General features: G+C 41.6%; 1 protein-coding gene across 1 annotated transcript in view; it reads right to left on the bottom strand.

Moving 5' to 3' along the window:
* Positions 1 to 22,212, bottom strand: part of LOC310998031 (rap1 GTPase-GDP dissociation stimulator 1) — a gene marked incomplete at both ends in the record, with an annotated part of 42,737 nt that continues 20,525 nt past the window's right edge. Inside the window, 13 exons of the mRNA XM_083987915.1 lie at positions 1 to 128; positions 1,820 to 1,948; positions 2,869 to 2,995; positions 4,310 to 4,449; positions 5,699 to 5,824; positions 5,910 to 6,044; positions 8,518 to 8,649; positions 10,799 to 10,942; positions 12,313 to 12,438; positions 13,338 to 13,466; positions 14,661 to 14,786; positions 15,434 to 15,556; positions 17,367 to 17,471. Of these exons, the coding sequence (XP_083844041.1) occupies positions 1 to 128; positions 1,820 to 1,948; positions 2,869 to 2,995; positions 4,310 to 4,449; positions 5,699 to 5,824; positions 5,910 to 6,044; positions 8,518 to 8,649; positions 10,799 to 10,942; positions 12,313 to 12,438; positions 13,338 to 13,466; positions 14,661 to 14,786; positions 15,434 to 15,556; positions 17,367 to 17,471 (1,670 nt within the window). The remainder of the gene's footprint in view (positions 129 to 1,819; positions 1,949 to 2,868; positions 2,996 to 4,309; positions 4,450 to 5,698; positions 5,825 to 5,909; positions 6,045 to 8,517; positions 8,650 to 10,798; positions 10,943 to 12,312; positions 12,439 to 13,337; positions 13,467 to 14,660; positions 14,787 to 15,433; positions 15,557 to 17,366; positions 17,472 to 22,212) is intronic.

Here is a 22,212-nt window from a genome sequence, read left to right as displayed (position 1 = left end):
TTAGCTGGTGTCACTGAGGGTGGTCAGTATGGAGCTGGCCTGAGAGGCAAGTTTACTGCTGCTATGGTCTGTCAGTTTACTGAGGCTCTCCTTCATGTTCACAGAGTTCAACTCCTCCTTCATCGCACCTGCAGCACACAAGGATGAGAAACGAGAAGATGACGAGTGAGAGATGGTGGTGACCAGCTGCAGAGGTCAAACAGTTAAGACACACTTTATCTCAAGTGTTGTGTTGTGTACATGTTTGGATGGTGTATCTAATGCACAACTTTAAAGGGACATTGTGTAACTTCTCCTGGTATCTATTCAGGAAAATCGATTATTTCGTTCAAAAGTCTGTTTTTCATTAATCAGTAATCCCCCCCATCAACAAACTGAAGTGTTCCGGTAAGCTCTGAATTTGCCATTACATCTGCATTCACCTGCAGTCGGGCAGACGGCCAGTGGGTCAGGTGAAAAATACGACATTGCCATGACAACATATTGTCACATATTGTTTTGCCTCGTGCTGACGGACCACTTGAGGCTTGTTTATGTGTTATGTGCAGCGGCTGTCGTCCGTCTGCCGTCTGCCCAATTTCACGTGAATGCAGCATGAAAAATACGATTGAGTTGCTTGCGATCTACAACCGCAACGCTATAGGGAGGAATTCCTACACAATGTACCTTTAAAGTGAGAACAGCATGCATTACTTCAACACTCTCAAAACAGTGTTAGTAGCACATAGATCCACAGAAGCTAATGCTAATATGAGAGCTGACTGCAGAGTCCTTAATGTCTCCTAATGACTTAATGACTTCAGCAAGCACTTTATTAGAAACTCCACATCAACACTCCCTGTGCTCTAATACAGACTCAAGTCTTTACAGATCCACCAGATGTTGAAACTTTTCCTCTGAGACTGTGATGACTGCATCACATCATCTCTTCTGACTCATCAACTGCACATTCAAGCTGCTGACTCAGGGAGAGCCGTCAACTGTCAACATCTCCACAGTGACTGACTCACAGTTTCAGTGATAATAACTGGCTTAATCTACAAAAAGGCCAGTCATGGAATGTTTTTAATTAGGACACTGGAGGTGTTTAGGGGCAGGTCTGACACTGTATGTCAGCCTGGTTGACAGCATCCTCGTTATTACAGTAATATCACTGTCTGGTATGGCCACCTGACGTTAGCAAATAAAAACTAACTAAATAGGATCGTCGAGGTGGCAGGGAAGTTAGTTGGCTGCAAACAAAAGCCACTAGACTTCTTTCTTTCTTTCTTTCTTTCTTTCTTTCTTTCTTTCTTTCTTTCTTTCTTTCTTTCTTTCTTTCTTTCTTTCTTTCTTTCTTTCACTTGTGTCAAGAAATGGGCAAAGTTAGGGGCGGTGGTAAAGGGACCAACACTGTTAGGCAGGTGGTCATGATGTTATGCCTGATGGGTGGACACTGGGGAGGCCACTGAAGTTTACTGGACTCAGTGTCATGTTCACATGTGCACTTATTGGAACCATGGTCTCTGCTGTGCTTGTCCATCCACCTGGACATCCTGTTATCTCCACTGAGGAGTTGATGTTTTCACCACTGTCTGGTTGTTGCTTCACTTTATGCAAAAAAAAGGACTTGAATTTACCAAATGAGAACTGATTAAATTCAGATGCTGCACAGTTAAAGGGTCAAGTCCAGATCTGGTTTTTCTCTCACTTCCACCGAACATCTTGAAATATACAATGGATTGGACGTGTGTGTGTGTGTGTGTGTGTGTGTGTGTGTGTGTGTGTGTGTGTGTGTGTGTGTGTGTGTGTGTGTGTGTGTGAGTGAAATCAAACATACTGGAGTTGGCCAGACTGCAGATGAGACCTAAAGCACTGAACTTGACTTCCACCGCCCCCACAGGATCCTCCAACATCTTCTTTAGCATGGGCAGCAGCTCCGCCTCCCCAAATGGATCCTTCATCGACTCTGCAGTCACCGAACCCACACACACACACACACACACAAACACACACACACACACACACACACACACACACACACACACACACACACACACACATCTCAGCAATTAAATGCACATATATTACTCACACAAGTTTGTCTTTCTTCTCCTTCAAACAGCTTCCAAACTTGTCTGACCTTTTCTTTTGATAAAACATTTATCTACTGTACAGCAGCTTGTTCTCATGAACCACCTCAGCTGCTGTAGGATACAGATCAACAGAGAATGATGCTCTGTGTAAAGCATGTCGAGTTACATAAGTGAGTGAACAGCATGATGATGTGAGAGATCAAAGATGATAAGATGCATATTATGAAGTCAGGAACAATGCAGCCATGTGTGTTATAACATATGAACAGTGTCACAGAGAAAAGGTCACAGAAAATCCTGTATGACAGTGTGATGCCGGAGGAACCATGAACATCCATGAGTGTAAAGAGCAGAGAGCAGCATCAGACAGCAGGGTCTGAACTATGGAGGTGACTGAGGGAACCTGATACAGACCAGGCTGCACACACTCAGCTCTTTCTCTGGCTGATAAATCTATAACACAGTAGTCACATTTAGGCCTTTGCTAGAAATGAATCAGCTGTAGTCTCAAACTAACCCTCCTCCATTAACAGTTTCCACTCTGCAGCCGTCATGTTATTTTTTGAGCATAATGTATTTTTTATACATTAGCATATTAGCATTGCACATTTGTCCATTAGTAACACTTGAAAAAGCATCCCTTTTAAAGTGCATTCTGAACAAGTGAAAAATCTGCAATTAATTTGCAATAAATCATGATTAACTATGGATGCTCAAATGATTAATTGCAATTAGATAATGTTATTAACTGACAGCCCTTTGGCTTTGTATAAAACATGTGAAATTGCTTTACCGAGGTCGATGGCAGATGCTATTGCCAGAGCCACTAGGGCTTCGTTCTGCATGATGACGTGTTCACTTGTTGCCATGGAGATAAGGTGCCGAACCCCATCTGCTTTAGCCACAGCGCAAACAACTTCCTGTCAGAGAGATGAAATCAGCCTATTACAGAGCGTCAGTAGTCAGTGTTTATATACACACTGACTGTCCCCCCAAAAAAGTCACACACTTTAATTATTTTGTTGGACTGCCTTTAGCTTTGATTACAGCATGCATTCACTGCAGCATTGATTCAATAAGCCTCTGCAATGTCACAACATTTATTTCCATCCAAAGTTGCACTCATTTTTCAAAGATTCTCAATGGGGTTAAGATATGAACTATGTGGTCACATTGGACCACATTTCTTCCCTGCAGATGATGTTTCCCCACTCTCCTTCCAGTTGTTAATAATGCGTTGGACGGTTCCAATTCCATTAGTCTCAGCAGTCTCTGTTTTATTCGCTTGATGCCAATAATTTGACCCTTCTGAAACAGATTAACATTTTTTCCACGACCACAGGATGTGTCTTCCAACATGGTTGTTTAAAGGGATAGTTCAACATTTTGGTAAATTGGTCCATTGCCATAATCTCTATAGTCTTAGGTTTGTTACCTTTAATTGTCAGTGCAAGCTATTTTTAGAACGGCGGAGCAGAGCTGCTCAGAGCTACGCTACAAAGGCTAATGGGATTTCTTGGTTTCTCTCATCAAACTCATCAAATACACAATCCAACAACTCCAAAACGCTCTGGTGGACAAGTTGTGACCTGCACATTCACCACGCTATGAGATAATAACAGAATATTACCAGACAGAGTTGTTTTAGAGGTAAATACAGAGACTGCTTGATGAAAAACTGCCCTTGACGGGAACGTGAATTTTTTGCATGAATTTACCTCTAAAACAACTCCATCTCATAACGTTCTGTTATTATCTCATAGCGTGGTGAATGTGCAGGTCAGAACTTGTCCACCAGAGCGTTTTGGAGTTGTTGGATTGTGTATTTGACGAGTTTGATGAGGGAAACCAAGAAATCCCATGAGCCTCCGTAGCGTAGCTCTGAGCAGCTCACGGCTCTGCTCCACCGCTCTAAAAATAGCTTGCACCGACAATCAAAGGTAACGAACCTACTCCTAAAACTATAGGGATTATGGCAATGGGCCAATTTACCAAAATGTTGAACTATCCCTTTAAGAAATGAGACTGCATCGGTTAGGGTTAAATAGTTGTTGCCAGCTGAAACACAATCATCCATGCAGTAATTATACAATGGGAGGCTCTTACCTATTAGCTTAGTTAAATCCAAGTGATGACTGATATGTGTGTGTGTGTATTACAGTCACACAGACTAATTACCAAGATGTTTCAACTCAAATCTGAGTTGAAACTTCATGAAAACTCCCTGAGCTCACCGGGCTGCGGCTGTGTCTGATGAAGGCGGCCAGCAGGCGGCTGGCTTCTCCTCGGACCCCGGCGTGGTCTTTGGCCTCGCACCACTCCATGACTCGAGCCAGCAGCACAGCATCTTTCCCCAGCACCAGGGCTGCCTCCTCTGACATCACACAGCACCGCAGAACAGAGGGGGAAACCATCAACAGAGAGAACAATCAGAAACAAAGCAGGAGATCTGACCACATGGCTGCCACTGAGATGTTCAGGTGAAGTCTGAGCTCAAAGTAACTCTCTCAAAGCTCCAACACACTGGACATCATCACAACGATAATATCAGAGAGAGGTGCAAACTGTGGATGGTGGCCAGAGGACAGACGTGATCATCAAACATATTTATCTGACTGGGAGCTCAGCAGACTAGACTGGATCAAATCAGGTTCAGTGAAGCTGTGTAACTGCTGCACTGATGAGTGTGAAACTGAGAGATTAATCTGACTGCACTGCAGATACTTATTGGCTAATGACAATGTTTCAAGTAACCTTCGTCTTGTGTTAGCTTTTTACTGCCATCTATGGTGTTTCGGGTCAGTTTTGACCCGTATTTTAAATCAGCTGTAAAATACACTTTTTTTTTTCATCCAATTTGTTTTTCTTCTCTTGGTTACATTGTTAGGCTTCCTTATCCATGAAAATATTGGTTTTAATATTTTGGGGTGTGGGCCCCTGGGCCTTCTTTTGTCAGTGTGACCCTTGGCTTCAATTGAACCTTCCTCTTGTAGCTTTCTGCTACTATCTATGCGGTGTTCGGGTTAGTTTTGACCCGAGTCTTCAATCAGCTGTAAAACACACTAAAAATAATTATTTATCATCCCATTTGTTTCTCACCTCTTGGTTATGTTGTTAGGCTTCCTTATCCATGAAGAGGTTTGTTTTGCACTTATGATTTCAGTTTTAACTGTAATTATTGTTCTTATCTTTTATAACCGGGTCAAAATTGACCCAAACACCACAAATGTAACAATTTTCACCAGAGCATTTTAGAACTTTGTGAAAAAAAAATTGATAATAAAAATGTTTTATTTTATTTAAATAGAGGTTCCTGACAAAGTCAAAAAGTCTTGATTCTATAAACAAATTTATGTGGTACTTCTATGCATTTAAAACTTGAAAACGGGTCACTGGTGACCCGAACACCAGAGGAAGGGTAATTACAATATGTAAGTGGTATTTATTGTCCAGTGAAAAATGTGTGATTGAAAAAAAGACAAGAAAAGAAAAGAGACACTTCTGCCAAACTCAACCTTTATCAATGTATCCTTCTTCCACCTCTGTCTCCATGCACAAACTTTTAAAAACATGAATGATATTTGAATCATGCATAAATGTCTCACACTAACAGTCCAGCTCACCTTGTCCGTCCACCATCATGCGCAGTGTCCCCAGCAGCTTGAACTGAACCGGTGGCATGTCAGAGCGCAGCAGGGTCTTTATCCTCTCAGTCACCCCGTCCTCCAGCATCCGCACTTTGTTAGTGGCTGTAACACACAGATGTCGTACTGATGCATGCGTCGCTTCAGAGTCTCAGTGTTAAAGGTTGTGTGTTTTGCGTGTATTCGGTACCTGGAATAGCCAGGTTCCTCAGCGCGCTCAGTCCAGCGTGTTGGACGGACACGTCTCCTTCGTCCACATGCTGCTCCAGCAGAGTCAGGATGTGAGGAACCACCCCGAGGTCCAGCATCTTCACACAGTTACTGTCTGACAGAGACACAGCAGGCCAACAAACACACTTTCAAAACCTGACAAACAGTAGACAACAATCGACAAACACGGAAACCCAACCCACACAAACTCCACTGTTGTTGCAGCAGTTCTCCTGGTGGCCACTAGGTGCTGTTATCAAACTGCTGGGGAATCTTTTGTCCAGTGCAGGTGAGTTGACTTGAGTTTAACACTCATTAAATGAAGACTTTTCAATATGTACGGTAAGAACAAAAGTCCCGTAGCTTAATGTATAGATGGATACTTAGGATCAGACATGAGTATTTACACATTACTAAACAATGAAATTAAAGGGATAGTTCACCCAAAATTCAAATTTCATTCACTCATTATCTACTCACCCTCATGTCGACTAAGAGCTGTGAGAATTTTCAGAGTCCTCCGTTCCTTCTCTGAGTTACGGGGGGGGGGGGGGGGTCCGCGCAGCAGTATTTGTCCATATAATGGTTGTCAATGGATACCAACTTTCTTCGTCCAAAAAGACACACCAAAAAACATCCAAATACCTCCATACTGCTCGTCTGTAATGTCCCTCTTGTATTGAATCCCCAACATGAGAAATTGTTCTGAAAAAAATTAAATAAGTCTATATTTTAAACTTGTTTGTAGCTCCCAGTGTCTCGGTTCACTGCTCTTCCTGTGTCAGTGCAAATCTCACGTGATTTGCATTGACCGGCGGAACAATTTCTCATGTCGGGGCTTCAATACAAGAGGGACATTACAGACGAGCAGTATGGAGGTATTTGGATGTTTTTTGGTGTGTCTTTTTGGACCAAGAAAGTTGGTATCCATTGACAACCCCCCCCCCTGTAACTCAGAGAAGGGACGGAGGACTCTGAAAATTCTCACAGCCCTTAGTCAACATGAGGGTGAGTAGATAATGAGTGAAATTTGAATTTTGGGTGAACTATCCCTTTAACTCAGTCAACTGATGAAAACAAAAAACTGTCAAGTGTGTCTTCTGATGGTATTGAGGCTAAATAAACAGGATATTAAATCTTAAACCTGGAACCGATTTTTACCACTTGTTTTCAGCAAAACATAAACCGTTCATTATACATGAACATTGTGAGAGCCATTATTGCGTTCATGTTAACTTGTGTTTAGTTTTTATATTGGTGAATGTTTATTTTCTACGAGCTTCCTAAGAGGCAGGAAGGGAGGCAATGCACAGAGGGCATGAGGACTATTAGGATCTGGTAGGCAAGCAGTGCCAGGTGTTGCTGATCTGGAAGCACACAGGTTTTTGACCATTCCTTGGCTGCCATGTTTAAGAAAAGGTAGTTTTAGTAGTGTTGCTAGTAGTGAGACCGTTTTTTTTCGGTTATCCCTGGGAAATGGTCAGTGAATTTAATACTGGGAAGGAAAATAGAAAAGCTTCTTTTTTTTGGTGGGGTATTTCCTAATTACTGTGCCTTTCTACTAACCTAAACTAATAATACGCTCAATTAAATGTGTGAAATGTATAATTTTCTTGTTCAGATGGCCTACATTCGGTCAGCCATGCACAAAGACGGATACTGTATGCCCAAGAATCATTCAGGCATATCGAATGGTTCAGTCTTACGTTCAGTCTTGGATTGAATGTTCCAAAATACACAATAAATAGTTATAATGAAAAAAAATCATAAGGCTGATTTGTACTTGTTATGAAAGTAGTGTAAAGTTATTAGTATGCTACTTTATAAGAGTGAGTTTGGAGTAATGTTAGGCTGTTACCGTGTGACGGCTGTTGAGATGCTCTGATGAGCTGAACTTTATTACTGTTTCTAAATGTTGTGGTTTGATTCATGTGGAGAGAAGTGTGTGACACACTTGTCTTTCCTACAAAGAAAAAAAAATGTATGTGATAAAATATAGTCGTTCTGTTGTATTTCTTGGCAAATTTGCCTATTGCCATAATCCTATGTTCATTACCTTTAATTGTCATTGCAAGCTGTTTTGAGATCGGCGGGGCAGAGACTCGAGCTGCTCAGCTCACGCAACGGAGGCTCATGGTATTTCTACGTTTCCCTCATCAAACTAAATACACAATACACAGCTTGAACCAACTATTAAAGGGAATGAACCCACTCCTAAGACTATAGGGATTATGGCAATAGGCGAATTTGCCAAAATGTTTAAATATCCCTTTAATAGATAAGCACGCAGCAGCCTTAAAGCAGGATTAAAATGTATCCCCCTGTTTTTTGGGGGGATTTCCAGAGATTCCCAGGAGGAGGGCTCTTTTGTCTCAGGAAATGAAAAGAGGCAAAATGGGTCAGCCACCGTGATTGATTCTCTTTTGGGGGGTTTAGAAAGAGGAGGTGTCACTACAAACATACAGGTATCATCAACTGTCTGAAATGAGGAATGTGTTGGCAGACAGTCATCTTGTTACAGTTCCCAGCTCAGTGTTTGGTCTCCACCAGCTCCGAACTCTCTTTACAGTCCGTGACAAATATCTCACCGTTCCTGGCGAAGTTGGCGATGGCCAAGGCCCCGGAGAGCTGCAGCTGAGTGTTGGAGCTCTGCAGCCAGGACAGGACGTCCTGATACACTAGGCCCGACCCCTCACCAAAACACTTCTGCATGGACTCATCTGGCAGGGACACAGTGATAATGTATGGCAGGTGATGTGAGCAAATAAGTAACAAAACAATAGTGAGATTCCTGCTTTCAGACACAGAGGCATAATGGGCTGTTCTCTGCCTGTGACACATCCAGAAAGGTCACAGTGGAAATAAATGGGGCAGAAAACAGTGATAATACTGTAAACAAGCTGCCTGACTGGTTTGTTATATCACGTCCAGCTCACGCCCTCTGCACTTTCCTATCTCTGTCCCCTCTCCTGTCTCTTTTTTATGGTCCATTCAGACAAAGTGCATGGACACAGTGGATTATACAATGATCTTTCAGATTACATTTGTCACATCACACACTGCATGTTGATTGTGGAGAGGTGAATGAGTTGAAAAACATTAAAGAAGACATATTATGCCCATTTTCTACAAATTAAAAGGTGTCTTAAAGACATGTCTGTGACATGCTTCGGTCCTAATACGTCAAGGATCAAACATCACAGCTCTTTTCATCCTCTCTAAACAGCCCAAGCCACTGCTTGCCCTGCCCCACCCCCTCCACCGGTACAGCTACTCAAGGGGATCAATTGAACTACGTGTAGACATAACTCACAGACGGTCATATTGCATTGGTCGACTTGCTCTGACTCTGGCTGTAGATGGGTGATGCAGTCATCTGCACTAAAAAACTGTTCTTAACTCTGATATTTTGTCCATATAGCTATTACTTTAAAGCAGAAGTAAGCGATCCGGTGGTTTTGGCTAACTTCCTGTCAGCAGATGGAGTTAGCAGTCCCCGTCCTCGTCCCTACGTCACCACATTCACGCGCATCCCTTGGCTGCACACACAGAGAGGACCGCCCCTTTATGCCGTTCTCTCTCCTCATTGGATAAAGGTTGTAGGATACAAGGAAAGTTTTCTCCTCGGCTTACAGCAGAGCAGAGTGACTGACAGACCCGTGTTTCAGACCAAACACTAGAAGTGATTGCTGTCGGAAGATAGAACTATTTAAGACTTATATTAACGCAAACATTCCGCTTACTTCTGCTTTAACTATTTGCATAATGGAACTATAGTGTTACTTTCATAGAAAAGTACATGATTAAAATTATTTTTGATTATTTGTGAAAAAAGGACAATAGCCTATAAGTTTGGGATAGGTGCTTCTTGCTAGTACCTGTAAGCCTTCAAGACTTCAATAAACAGTCTTTGCTTTGATCTCAATATCTAATGATATTATTTAAATTTATACAAACTTTTATTTTAATGACTTATAGACAAAATAAATGCAGTTTCCTGCCTTAAAGGTGGAGGAAACACAATCAAAGGCTAGAATAGGTTTTATAAATGGTTAGCATGAAAAGAAAATACAGTCAAGTATGCAGGATCAAAACAGCATTTAAAAACACAGCGATACTGTGTCATTGGGCAGCAGCGCTGGGTGAGTTATCTAGTCTTCTTATATATATTTATACGATACTCCCAGTTAAGCGTGGTATTATGCAAATTTGAAAACTAATGACATCACTGAATGACAACTGAAGGAACAGCACATAAACCACATGGATTTCAACCTCAGGAGCCTGCAAATTACATTTTTTTTGTCAATTCTCACAATTTGGGGGCCGGAAGGCAAGTCAAACACCAAAATATATGTTCGATTCCATAATATGTCGCCTTTAAAGGGACAACGAGGAGTTTTGGAAAAGCGAAGCGTTTTCACACTACATTTATGAGCCTCAGTGCACCGTGAAATTCTTTGACCGGCGCAAGACAGACTCATGTTTTCATTCATCAAGAATTAAAGTCAGAGGTTGGAAGACGATCAGATACTGTCGTAGTTCCGACCATAAACGGTGATTCGATGGCGTTATTCTCATGACTCGCCACAAAACCGAAAGTAAGGAAACGCTGGTCGGCTCGCCCAGCATTTCCACCACCACTAATAATAACAAAATAACGATAGAGACAAAACGATATATTTATCGAAAATGGGCCCATTAACAAGTGTGGGTAGCGTAGATTCATCCACATTAACGTGAGACTTTTTTTATAACCAAAAATAAACTCCTCGTTGTCCCTTTAAAAGGCAAAATAGTAAATGGCCACACTGCTGTGGTTTAACATCCACATATATTGCACAAGGACGAAGGACTCGCATCACTCACCCCCTAAAAGCAGGGACACTATGAGGTTGGAGGCGATCTTGATGCTGCAGAGGTCGTGGGGGTCGGAACCTCCCTGCAGGCCCCGAATCATCTCTGACAGAGCCTCCGGTACTCCTGTCTCTGCAAACTGCAGCTTCAGTGCATCTGGTGGTGCAGGACAATCACATCAGCTTCACTACGGTCTCTTGGAGCAGTTATTAATAAAGCTAACATTGTCTTCCATGATATATACTATATTATGAAAAAAGAGAGGAGGATCTGACACTTCATCAGTGGACTATATGATTTCTTATAATGCTACACTAGGACAAGGTGATGTGAGGAATGTGTTTCTACATTACAGCAGATTCAATCGTGGTCTTTGTTAAAGCTAGACAACCATTTTTTTTGTGACACTTAAGAAAGACAGAGGACACTGCAACAAGTCTCATTCTATTCCCCACTCAGAGACTTGTGACATCCTCAGTACGCAGTATGCATACTGAAGATGCTGCATCCTCAGTGAGACATCCCCCCACCTGGAGGACAGAGGACACACTCAACATCTGCAGGAACAAATGTGTTGTTTTTCCCCCCCTTTTTTGTTACAACCATCCCTGATCCATGTTGCAAGTGCCCCCAGTCTCTTATGTCCTGTGTTTTTCAGCAGTTATTCTCTTTTATCCCTCAACATCTGTGCATTCATTCTGGGTTTATGTTATGTGGATATGTGTTGTGATATTCAGTTTATACAGTGACAAAGCACAACACATGGATAAAATTCAACCAGAAATGCGCTGATCCATCTAATTAAATTATTGGACAGGTTAAAGGGATAGTTCAACATTTTTGGCAATTTGGCCCATTGCCATAATTCCTATTAGTTTTAGGAGTACAGTAGGTTCATTACCTTTAATTGTCAGTGCAAGCTATTTTTAGAATGGTGGAGCAGATCATACAATCCAACAACTCCAAAACGCTCTGGTGGACAAGTTGTGACCTGCACATTCACCACGCTATGAGATAATAACGGAACGTTACGAAGCGTAGTTGTTTTAGAGGTAAATACAGAGACTGCTTGCCGCAAAACTGTCCCCGACGGAAACGCGTATCAGCGGTTTTGCATGGATTTACCTAGAAAACATAAAAATCATAACATTCTGTTATTATCTCATAGTGTGGTGAATGTGCAGGTCACAACTTGTCCACCAGAGCGTTTTGGAGTTGTTGGATTGTGTATTTGATGAGTTTGATGAGGGAAACCAAGAAATTCCATTAGCCTCTGTAGCGTAGCTCTGAGCAGCTCGCGGCTCTGCTCCGCCGTTCGAAGCTTGCACCGACAATTAAAGGTAACAAACCTACTCCTAAGACATATGGATTATGGCAATGGGCCAATTTGCCAAAATGTTGAACTATCCGTTTAAGAAGGAGTTTACCCTGAGTCATTTTAAACAGTCAGATTTGAAAGGAGAAACCGATCTCAGATAAGACAATAAAAAGTCAGACTTTCACCACTAAGTGGCTGCAGGTCTTACCGCTCTCGCCCAGCGCACCCAGGATCTCCAGGATGACGTGTCGCCGCTCGCCATCGGGGGCCCTCTTCAGCTGAAACGTCAGCACATCTGCCACATCCAGCTCAGCCAGGGCTTCTCTCGCAGAGTCTGCAAACACAGGGCCCTATAACTATGGACAGTGTTGGAGGTAACTAATTATCCTGACTAGCAGTGAGTGAGCACACATCTACTGCCAGTTTGTCCACTTCCGGCACTCTTCTCGATGACAGTCCCAGTAAAACCTCTGCAGTTTTGTAACAGGCACAAACTCCAGCTCGTTATTTGACATGTTGGAGAAGCAGTGAATCATTCCTGTCTCTGTGTGTTTTGCTTCTTCCCACTGATTTCTCTCAGCACTATATGCAAACACTTCCTGAACCACGCAGGTCTGATGACCAACGAGTCTGTGTTTTATACTGTAAGACTGAGATGGGGAGCTACGACAGTGACATGACCAGGAGTGAAAAGGACAGTGAAGGACATGTCTACTGTAAATACTGAGACAATATGACTCAGGTTGTTTAGACAATGTGTCTGACATACACTGTGACAACCTTGGGGCATATTTCTTCTTTTGTTAAGCCACAGTAACCCTTTAATTTACAGGTCGTTAATTACGTGATAACATCAAGAAATAACAATTCTTTAGCTATAGTATGTCAATAAATAGCCTAGAAATAACAGTCAATTTTAATGTTATGTTTTTCATAGGCATTGCACAGACCATAATTTCTCTCCACCAAATCCTTGCAACTGACCCTTATTTCTGGGCTATTTCTACGCAATCAATCATTATTTGTTGGCTATATTTCTCAACATTTCTTGAAATCGACAATTATTTCTAGACATTAAGGTGCAATGAATTGTTATTTCTTGGCTATTTCTTGACATTATCATGTAATCAACGGCCTGTAAATCAAAGGAGTTATCGATGAGAATAAAGTCGAGTCGGATCCCAACAAACGATGATAGTTTTTTACTACAATGAATGAAATGTGAAGAATCACCCATGTCAGCCAGGTTACAGAGGGCCAGCAGGCAGACGTTAACCAGTGGGTCGTTCCCTGGATACTCCCTCATTATGGACACCAGTCTGGGGATCACACCACTCTGGACCAACTGGTCCTGTTGGTATGCTGTGGGAGTTCAGAGAGAGAGAGATACAGTAGAGAGAGTGATGGAGGATACAGGGAGGGGTTTATACTGGTGTTTGTCGTTAATACAAAGAGAATCATTTCTTTAAAGGGATACGCCAACATTTTTTTTGTGTGTCTTACCTCACTCCCGAGTCCATGACCAGCAGATAGACACCATCCTTTCGACTGTGCGTGCAGTAACAAGGGAGATACGGGCAGAGCTGGCGCACCGCTAATTAGCTTAGCTCAAACGCTGGAAGTGTATAGGTAGTGTTAGCCTGCCTCCTACCCGAGCCGAAATCAGCAGTCAGAAGCTGATTTCATTTTAGCTCTAAACTCTGTAAATATATCACTTTATCGACATTTCAAACATTTTTAGGCGAGAAAGTAGCCGTTTAGATCAGCAGCGTGTCGTTAATTTGTCTAAATACCAGCTGTTTACAATTTTGTTCGGATGAATTCGGCGCTACTCAAGCTAGCCGTTGTGACCAACGCACTTCCGGTTACTTTCACAAAATAAAACACCCGTTTCCCTTTACATACAGAAAACCATGACGATAGAATTTGTGCTTTTACTTTGAAATAGGAAGCTAACCTACCCTCGATGTAGCTAGCTTGAACCAAAATAAACCGTCTTTGCTTGAATCCTCCGTTTTGACCGATCTCGTCCCGTTAGCGGCATTTGACCGCTCAAGATGCCTTACCGGAGAGTTTTGTCAGCTCTGAGATGAAGATCGGCCGCCGGTTTCTGTTTAGAGTTGCTGAAGAGTTTCTCTGATGACTTTAGGTGGAGGCAGCCTAACACTACCTATACACTTCCAGCGTTTGAGCTACGCTAATTACAGGCGATACGGGCTCTGCCGTATCTCCCTTGTTACTGCACGCACAGTCGAAAGGATGGTGTCTACCTATCTGCTTGTCATGGACTCGGGAGTGAGGCAAGACACAAAAGAAAATGTTGGCGTATCCCTTTAAGGTCGGAGTTTCAGTTTCATAGTTGTAAATAATTCATCACATTTAATTAAGTGGTAATAAATGATGAAAGTTGTATACATAGAGCCTATTTAAAGATGCAGAGAGACTTGTGGTCTGTCAGTCTTTGTTAGTTTCAACAGAACGATCTGTGCTTCATCAGCACGCTCCTCGTCATCAGTAAACCCGTCCGACTGAGTCAGCGTTGTCGCACCGACTCACCGTTGTCAAAGCAGATGCGTCCGATGGCCCTGCCGGTGTTCAGCAGCATTTCTGGGTCACTGCTGTTCAGATGGGGAACCAGCACCTTCACCAGGCCCGCCTCAATGCACGGCTCCCTGACCGCAGCTGCAACACACACAGGGATGAGATGTTATACCACCAACTCTGGACTTCACCTCAAATGCCCCTTCAGCTGGCCCTGTGACCCCATCCAGTTGAAATGTAGGGTTGGTACCAAATGTATATCTCAAATAATCATCAGTCATCGTTATTTTCTAGATGAGGTCACATAGAGTCCATTTTATTCTAATACGCCGATATCACAAATCATCACACCGGTTCTCTCTTGGTTCTCCAGTTTCCTCCCACAGACCACAGTCAGACACACACATTAGGTTCAGCTGTGATTTTAAATTGCCTGTAGGTTTGACTATGAGCATGTGTGTCTTATCTGTGACCTCATGTCGGCCCTGTGACCTGTCCAGGGTGGATTTATCTTAGCAAATGGATGGATGGAATATCACAAATCACCAATGTCCCTAAAAGGATTGTACAATCTGTACACCATACAACATAATGTACAAGGAAAACTAAACTAAAACCCAAAAACGGAAGAAACCTCTGGAAGAGCAACAGCTGGGGGACAGGAACAGACAGAACAGAGCTACAGTAGATTTGCAGTGTAGATAATCAGGATGACAATGTTATACACCGATATGAAGAAGCAACTTTCAGCTGCCTACTTTATTTCATCACTTCTCTTATTACTCTACCTTCTCTGGCCATCTCTGCCACCACCAGAGCCACCTGGCGGGTCAGGCTGCTTTTCTTCCGTAAGGCCTGAGCCAGCGTGGGAAGAATCCCACTTTTGGCAATGTCAACAGCAGCATCTTTCTCTGTGGACACAAAACCACAGGGAATCAAATCACAACCTTTAGTAGAGATAATGTCGACTTAGTTTTGCCTGATTGTGTTCACAGGATAGATGTGTCTGGTGGCCACCTTAACGTGTATCTTCTGCCACCATCACACCGTCACCTTCTGTCAGACCTGCTCCTTTTACAGTGTGTGAAATGTGATTTTTAAATGTAGGTCACATGTCTGAACTTCCTGAGCCAGATGAGGTCACACCTGCAATGTTTCTGTGAGGCTGCAGCATAAATAAACATAAATGCAATGAGTCATTCTGAACTCTGGTGCCTTAAAGGGATAGTTCAACATTTTTGGTAAATTGGCCCATTGCCATAATCCCTATAGTTTTAGGAGTAGGTTTGTTACCTTTAATTGTTGGTGCAAGCTACTTTTAGAACGGCGGAGCAGAGCCACAAGCTGCTCAGAGCTACGCTACAGAGGCTCATGGGATTTCTTGGTATCTCTCATCAAACTCCTAAAAATACACAATCCAACAACTCCAAAACGCTCTGGTGGACAAGTTGTGACCTGCACATTCATCACGCTATGAGGAAAAAAAAAACTGCCCCTGACGGGAACATGCATCAGCGGTTTTGCACGAATTTGCCTCAAAAACAATTCCGTCTCGTAACGTTGTGTTATTATCTCATAGTGTGGTGAATGTGCAGGTCACAACTTGTCCACCAGAGCGTTTTGGAGTTGTTGGATTGTGTATTTGATGAGTTTGATGAGGGAAACCAAGAAATCCCATTAACCTCCATAGCGTAGCTCTGAGCAGCTCACGGCTCTGCTCCGCCGTTCTAAAAATAGCTTGCACCAACAATGAAAGGTAATGAACCTACTCCTAATACTATAGGGATTATGGCAATGGGCCAAAATGCCAAAATAATTAACTATCCCTTTAATAGGCTACTGAATGTTCTAAACCATTTTGCAGTAAGACTACCTTTAGGAAGGACTTATAAGTGGTTTAGAACTAATTAGCTTGTTAATTTATATCATTAATAATGTTCCCACATGTTCATCTTATCTCTCATTAGTTTTGATCTTCCTCAGCTTCTGTAGCTGCTGCTTCATCACATGTTTGTTAAGTTAGCATCTTCATGGTCAGACAGTTGCACAGTGGATATTAACATGGAGATGCTTGGTCTCTTCTTTTGGACTTTACTGTAGGACTCTGACTATAAAACACCATAGCACCTCATCTTACTGATGATTCACCGACATTTGTAACTGGTTAAAGTGAAATAAACATTAGACATCAACTTGTTAATGGTTTACAATAAGGCTCCATTGACCAGCTGTAAATAATGGTGACTCATTATTAGTAAGATTCATGAGCCAATTATGAGCCTGAATCACTACAGTATATAAAACTAACATGTTATTTTTTTAATGATTAGTGTTAACTGAATTAATAACCTAAACCAATCTCTATAAATCCTCATAAGGGTAGTCTGGCTGTGAAGTGGTGGTTATTATTCTCTGTAGGAAGTGGGGACATTGCTGAGTAAAGGTATCAGAAAAACTACAAGGCAGAACAAGAGGAGAGAAATGTTTCATATTCCTTATCTGCAGCAGTCTCACTGAACTGTATCGCTGTCACATTTGCTGAGCACATTCATATTCCCCACAACACCTTAGGGAACATGAATATATTTTTCCTCAAAATGTCCAGCTTCCTTCACTGGCAGAGTGGAAGGGCTGAGCTGCAGATGACGGTACGTGAGTGAAGTGTTCAGTCTGACTTGAAGCTGTGTGAGTGAAGCGGTGAAGGGATGAGACACGACTTACTCTTTGCCAGCAGAGACGCCAACACTGTGTCCAAATGAGGCTTGAGCTCCTCCTCAATCAACTCTGTGCTCACAGTGATGGCCTTTAGTGCGTCGCTCAGAGAGTCTGCAACACACACACACACACACACACACCACCAGACAAACAATAAGAATAAACAACAGACCAGCTTCAAAAGACACTAAATACAGTAAACACATGGACCCTCAATCTTGGATAAATGAAAACAGAAATAAGACTAAATCCTATTAGGAGGAAAAAGTATGAGGTACAATCAGGGCCGTTGCTAGGAATTCTGGGCCCCCTTAAAGAATACTAAAGTGGGCCCCTCCCCCTAACTTTTCCAGTTTTTTTTTCTTAGACTACGTATGTATTATCATTTATTATTTAGCCTACTTTGTTTTGATGCTAATGCAGCATTACACTGCAAAAACTCAAGTATCTTACCAAGAATATTTGTCTTATTTCTGGTCAAGATGTCATTTCTAGTCAAAACAAATCTCATTCTACTTAAAATAAGACATATCATATTAAAAGTAGCTTGTTTTTAGACACTTTTTACTCCTTTCAAGCAGATTTTCACTTGAAATAAGTAGAAAAAATCTGATAATGGAACAAGTTTTTCTTCCTTATTACAAGCACAAAAGCATGCTTTCACTGGCAGATTTTTCTACTTATTTCAAGTGAAAATGTTTTTTGAAACAAGTGAAAATGATCTAAAAACAAGTTAATTTTTAGGTAATGAGTCTTATTTTAAGTGGAAAGAGATTAGCTTTGGCTAGAAATGAGACATTTGGACAAGAAATAAAACAAACATTCTTGGAAAGATGTTGAGTTTTTACAGTGTACTATGAGTATTAGTCAGGGTCTTATGCAGAATAATTCAGTCTTACAAAGATGGGGTTTACTGGGGTTTTTATGGGCCCCACTGGGCGCTGGGCCCCTAGAATTATCATCACCTTTCTCCCCTATACAACGGCCCTGGGTACAATAAGTAGTGTTAGCATGAGTGTTTCAACAGAGTTGTACTGTAGCTGTCAGGATATGATGGGCTGTGCTGCACATCTGCATGAACATGATGGGTCAGCTGATGTGAGCAGTGACCGTGAAGCATGAATGAAACAGCTGATGGCGGTCTGCAGCGTTTGTCAGGCAGTCACTGAATTTTCATAGTTTAGTTACAGTTCACACACTTTGATGTACTAACTTGAAAGTGTGTTTCATGAAACAACAAATCATTTGCAAAACTGGAAGATTTTGCAGAAAAAATGTAATTAGAAAAAAAAATATCAATAATATAAAGTTTTATCATGAAATCTTTAAAAAAAAAAATTTTAATGTTGGAGAAAAAAACTTCCCTGGCTTTTTTTCCCCTATGAAAACTTCTCACTGTGAAAGGTTAGTTTGTAGGGGAGAGTGGGGTAAAGTGAGACACTTTTTACATTTGCTCCCCTCTAAGCGAGCTAAAATGATTTATCAGTAAAATTTACACATTTCCCATTAATTCAGGATGTTTTCTAGCAATGGAAATTATCAGAATGTATTTAGGACGAAGGACAGTGAAAATATGATTGTTTTAAAAAAAGTGGTCTCGTGTCTCACTTTACCCCAGGTCAGGGGTAAACTGAGACAAACTAGAAAAATCAATGGGGTAAACTGATCCACTTACTTTTTCCACTCTGAAACTACCATAACAACACATGTTGTAACAGCTAGAGTCCTGACAGCTATCTTGACAACCACACTCCCCAAAACAAATGTCGGACTAGTAGCAGAATCATGGGGATTGGTCAATTAAGCACTTTTGTTTTCTCAACACAAAGTGACTCAAAACCAAAATCAAATACAACACAAAATAATTAATTAACATTCAAATGACAGATAGAACCAGTTAGATAGTCTGGGGATCAAACTGTAGGACCCGACAATCGTGACCATATTGATCAAAAGTCTTCTTGTGTGTGGGGGGAGCCGACAAAGTGGAATATGACTAAACTTGAGTTAATTAACCAATAAAAAAGTGAGCTGACTCAGAGCACATAGCATAACAAAGCAGTGTGGCTACAGATCATTGATCACGCAAGATTTCTGGCTTGGGGGACGAGATTCTAGTGTAAATCTTTGTGTATGGTGCTCACGGTGTCTCACTCTTGGATTTATTATAATACATCCATGGTCTCACTTTACCCCGCAGCATTTGTCTCACTTTACCCCAACACTCCCATTTTAGAAAAAACGACCTCTCTTAGAAATTCCGGCTAATTTTCAGCCAGCATCATCCCATGGTTTTATGTGTTGGTAGTTCATCATCATGTATCGTAGAAGTTTTTCTACCTGAATCAATTTGCTTTGGCACAACAGTTGATTAAGTTGACCGCAATAAAATTTACTTTTACATGCAAAAATCATATTTTTGTGAAAAAAACATGCTTTCCACAGCATCATGAGTTCCTCTCCTTCATAGCCATGGGGAAATGGAAGGGGCTTGAAAACATAATGGTCACATGACCATAAATGTGTTCTGTTTTCCAGATATAGGGGGTGTCTCACATTACCCGGTGTCTCACATTACCCCCCTCTCCTATATCAATCCGGCTGCATTCTAAAACTTTACAAAAAGCAGAGAATCAGAGTGGATAGCTGGTTTTTGCAGGATGAAAACTAAAAAGAAAGAGAGTCAAGAGACAGATGGTGAATCAACAAGTAAGAGAGCTCCTTTATGATGTGTGTTTACTGCTGCTTTCACTTGAGTCCTGGCTGAAGGTTTGAGTTGCCCTCTGTATTATGATGCGGTTGGATGTAGGTCAGCAACATTTTTGAGATTTTCCAATGGGACCAGAGTTAGTAAAGATTGAAAATACCAAAGAGGTTTAGACACAAAACGCCCACCCAGTCATGTTCCTGTATCTGTGCCTTTAGGAGACCAACAGCAGGTCTTGAGTCTATTGACTCCAATGGGAGAAGTGAACATGAGCACAGATTGAGCTCCATAGTTAAGTAGTCAAGATGTAAATATAGGACTCATTTTTCACAAGCCACATATTGTATCTTCTGAAAATTCTGACACTTGAATAGCAACTTTGATAGAACTTTGTTCAAGACCTGTCTCCATCTCAACAACACACAAGTAACATCAACTAATGACTGTTAGCTGTCACCATACTTAATGCTATCATAAGAAAATATAAATAGCTCACTTTCCTCTACCGACAAAGTTTATAAAACCACACATGTTCACAACATGAGGTGACCGTGCCCACTTAGGAGACAAGAATTGTACCATTTCATATCATTGGCACATCTTGTAATTTAATGAGCCAGTTTGCCATAGGACAGTATCTTTGGTAGTACAACTTGGAAGAACAAACGTCGTATTATATCTAGTTTCAAGCATGGATGATTTAATTACAACAGTATCTGTCTGCATCGTTCCTGCACCAGCATTGATGAGACCCAAAAATTGGAGATGTTCTTTAAACGTCTTGAGTTGTAATTGAGGCTGTATTTCAGATTAGTCCTAATCTGGGTGTATTGATAGCACAGCATTTACACTCTTAGCCAGACATTCAGATTTGGAGGAACAGGCCTTACTTTTACAGTGGGGGTATGGATCCATCATTGCTGCTGCTGCTGACTTTAAACTGACAGACTATTTAATGGTGGGCTTTTCGCTCTGTTCACTGACTCTGGTCTCTTAGGGTTTTTTATGTGGACTGTAATTGTCTCACTGTCATTTCCATTCAGTCAGAGTGAGTGATACCAGAAACCAGTCTTGAAGCAAGAATCAATCACTGTGTGCTGAACACAGTTGTGATGTTTTCTGCTTATTTGTTTTTATGTTCACATCAATATGCAGGATCTGTGTCAAAGCCAATTAAGAGATTTCTGAGCCTGATCCATTTCCCGTCCTCTGTTAATAACCAAATAATGTGCTCTGGGTACGCCATCTGTCAACAACACCATCCGCTACTTTAATAAAAGACTTTCTGGATGTTTTTTTTTATGCTGGAGAAGAAGAGAAGCTGTCTAAATCTTGTTCAAAGAATTCTTCCACGAAAAACTGCACCTCTCTTGTGACTCCTTGAGGACTGTATATAATATGTGAGGGAAAACTGCACAAAAGAGTGGACTTCCTTGTAGGCTTGTTGACTAGGCTACTTTATGCACTGTGCACAAGAAAATTCTATGCATGCATTGACTATAACGATAAAACAGTACATGTCTATCGGGACAAAATCTGATTTTATAACATTATCTGATAAAAATCACCAAACACCAATCTGTGCGAGGCTGTTCTGTGTTTTTTACTGGATTTACTGCAAAATGATAAGAGAGAAAATTAGAGGAGACAGCCTCCATCTGGGATCTGGGCGTACACTGTATGATGTTTGCCAGTTTTGACCTGATTTTTGAGACGCACATCTCATTTTAGAATCAGGCAGAATTTGAGCTTTGTCAAGACATGGTTCGTTTGTCGTCTGACGTCTGAAAATGCCATGGCGACACGACACTGGACGGAAAATGCGGAGGTAAGGTTGGTGGAGCTGTGGCAACAGCATGCGTGTTTCCTTATCCTCCTATCACAACCAGTATGAATGAGAGACTCCACAAATGATCGAGGCAACACACTTCTTCTGCCTTGTTAGCACTGACATTTGTCAGTAGCCCAGAGAGTCCACAGGGCCAACGGGTTTTTACATGAACAGTGTGAGCACTCAGGGCAAAAGTTCTAATATTTTTTATATTTGAAGCTGAAGTTTTTAACTCCAGAACGTAACTGCTGGTCTTTGTGTCTAACTCCCTCTGTTTGATATGTGGATTTGGTCATAGTCAGTACAAAGCTTTG

The sequence above is a fragment of the Trachurus trachurus genome (genome assembly GCF_905171665.1).
Source record: "Trachurus trachurus genome assembly, chromosome: 15".
NCBI lineage: Eukaryota > Metazoa > Chordata > Actinopteri > Carangiformes > Carangidae > Trachurus > Trachurus trachurus.
The sequence above is the reverse complement of the archived record's forward strand: the minus strand, read 5'-3'. Positions and strand labels throughout refer to the sequence as shown.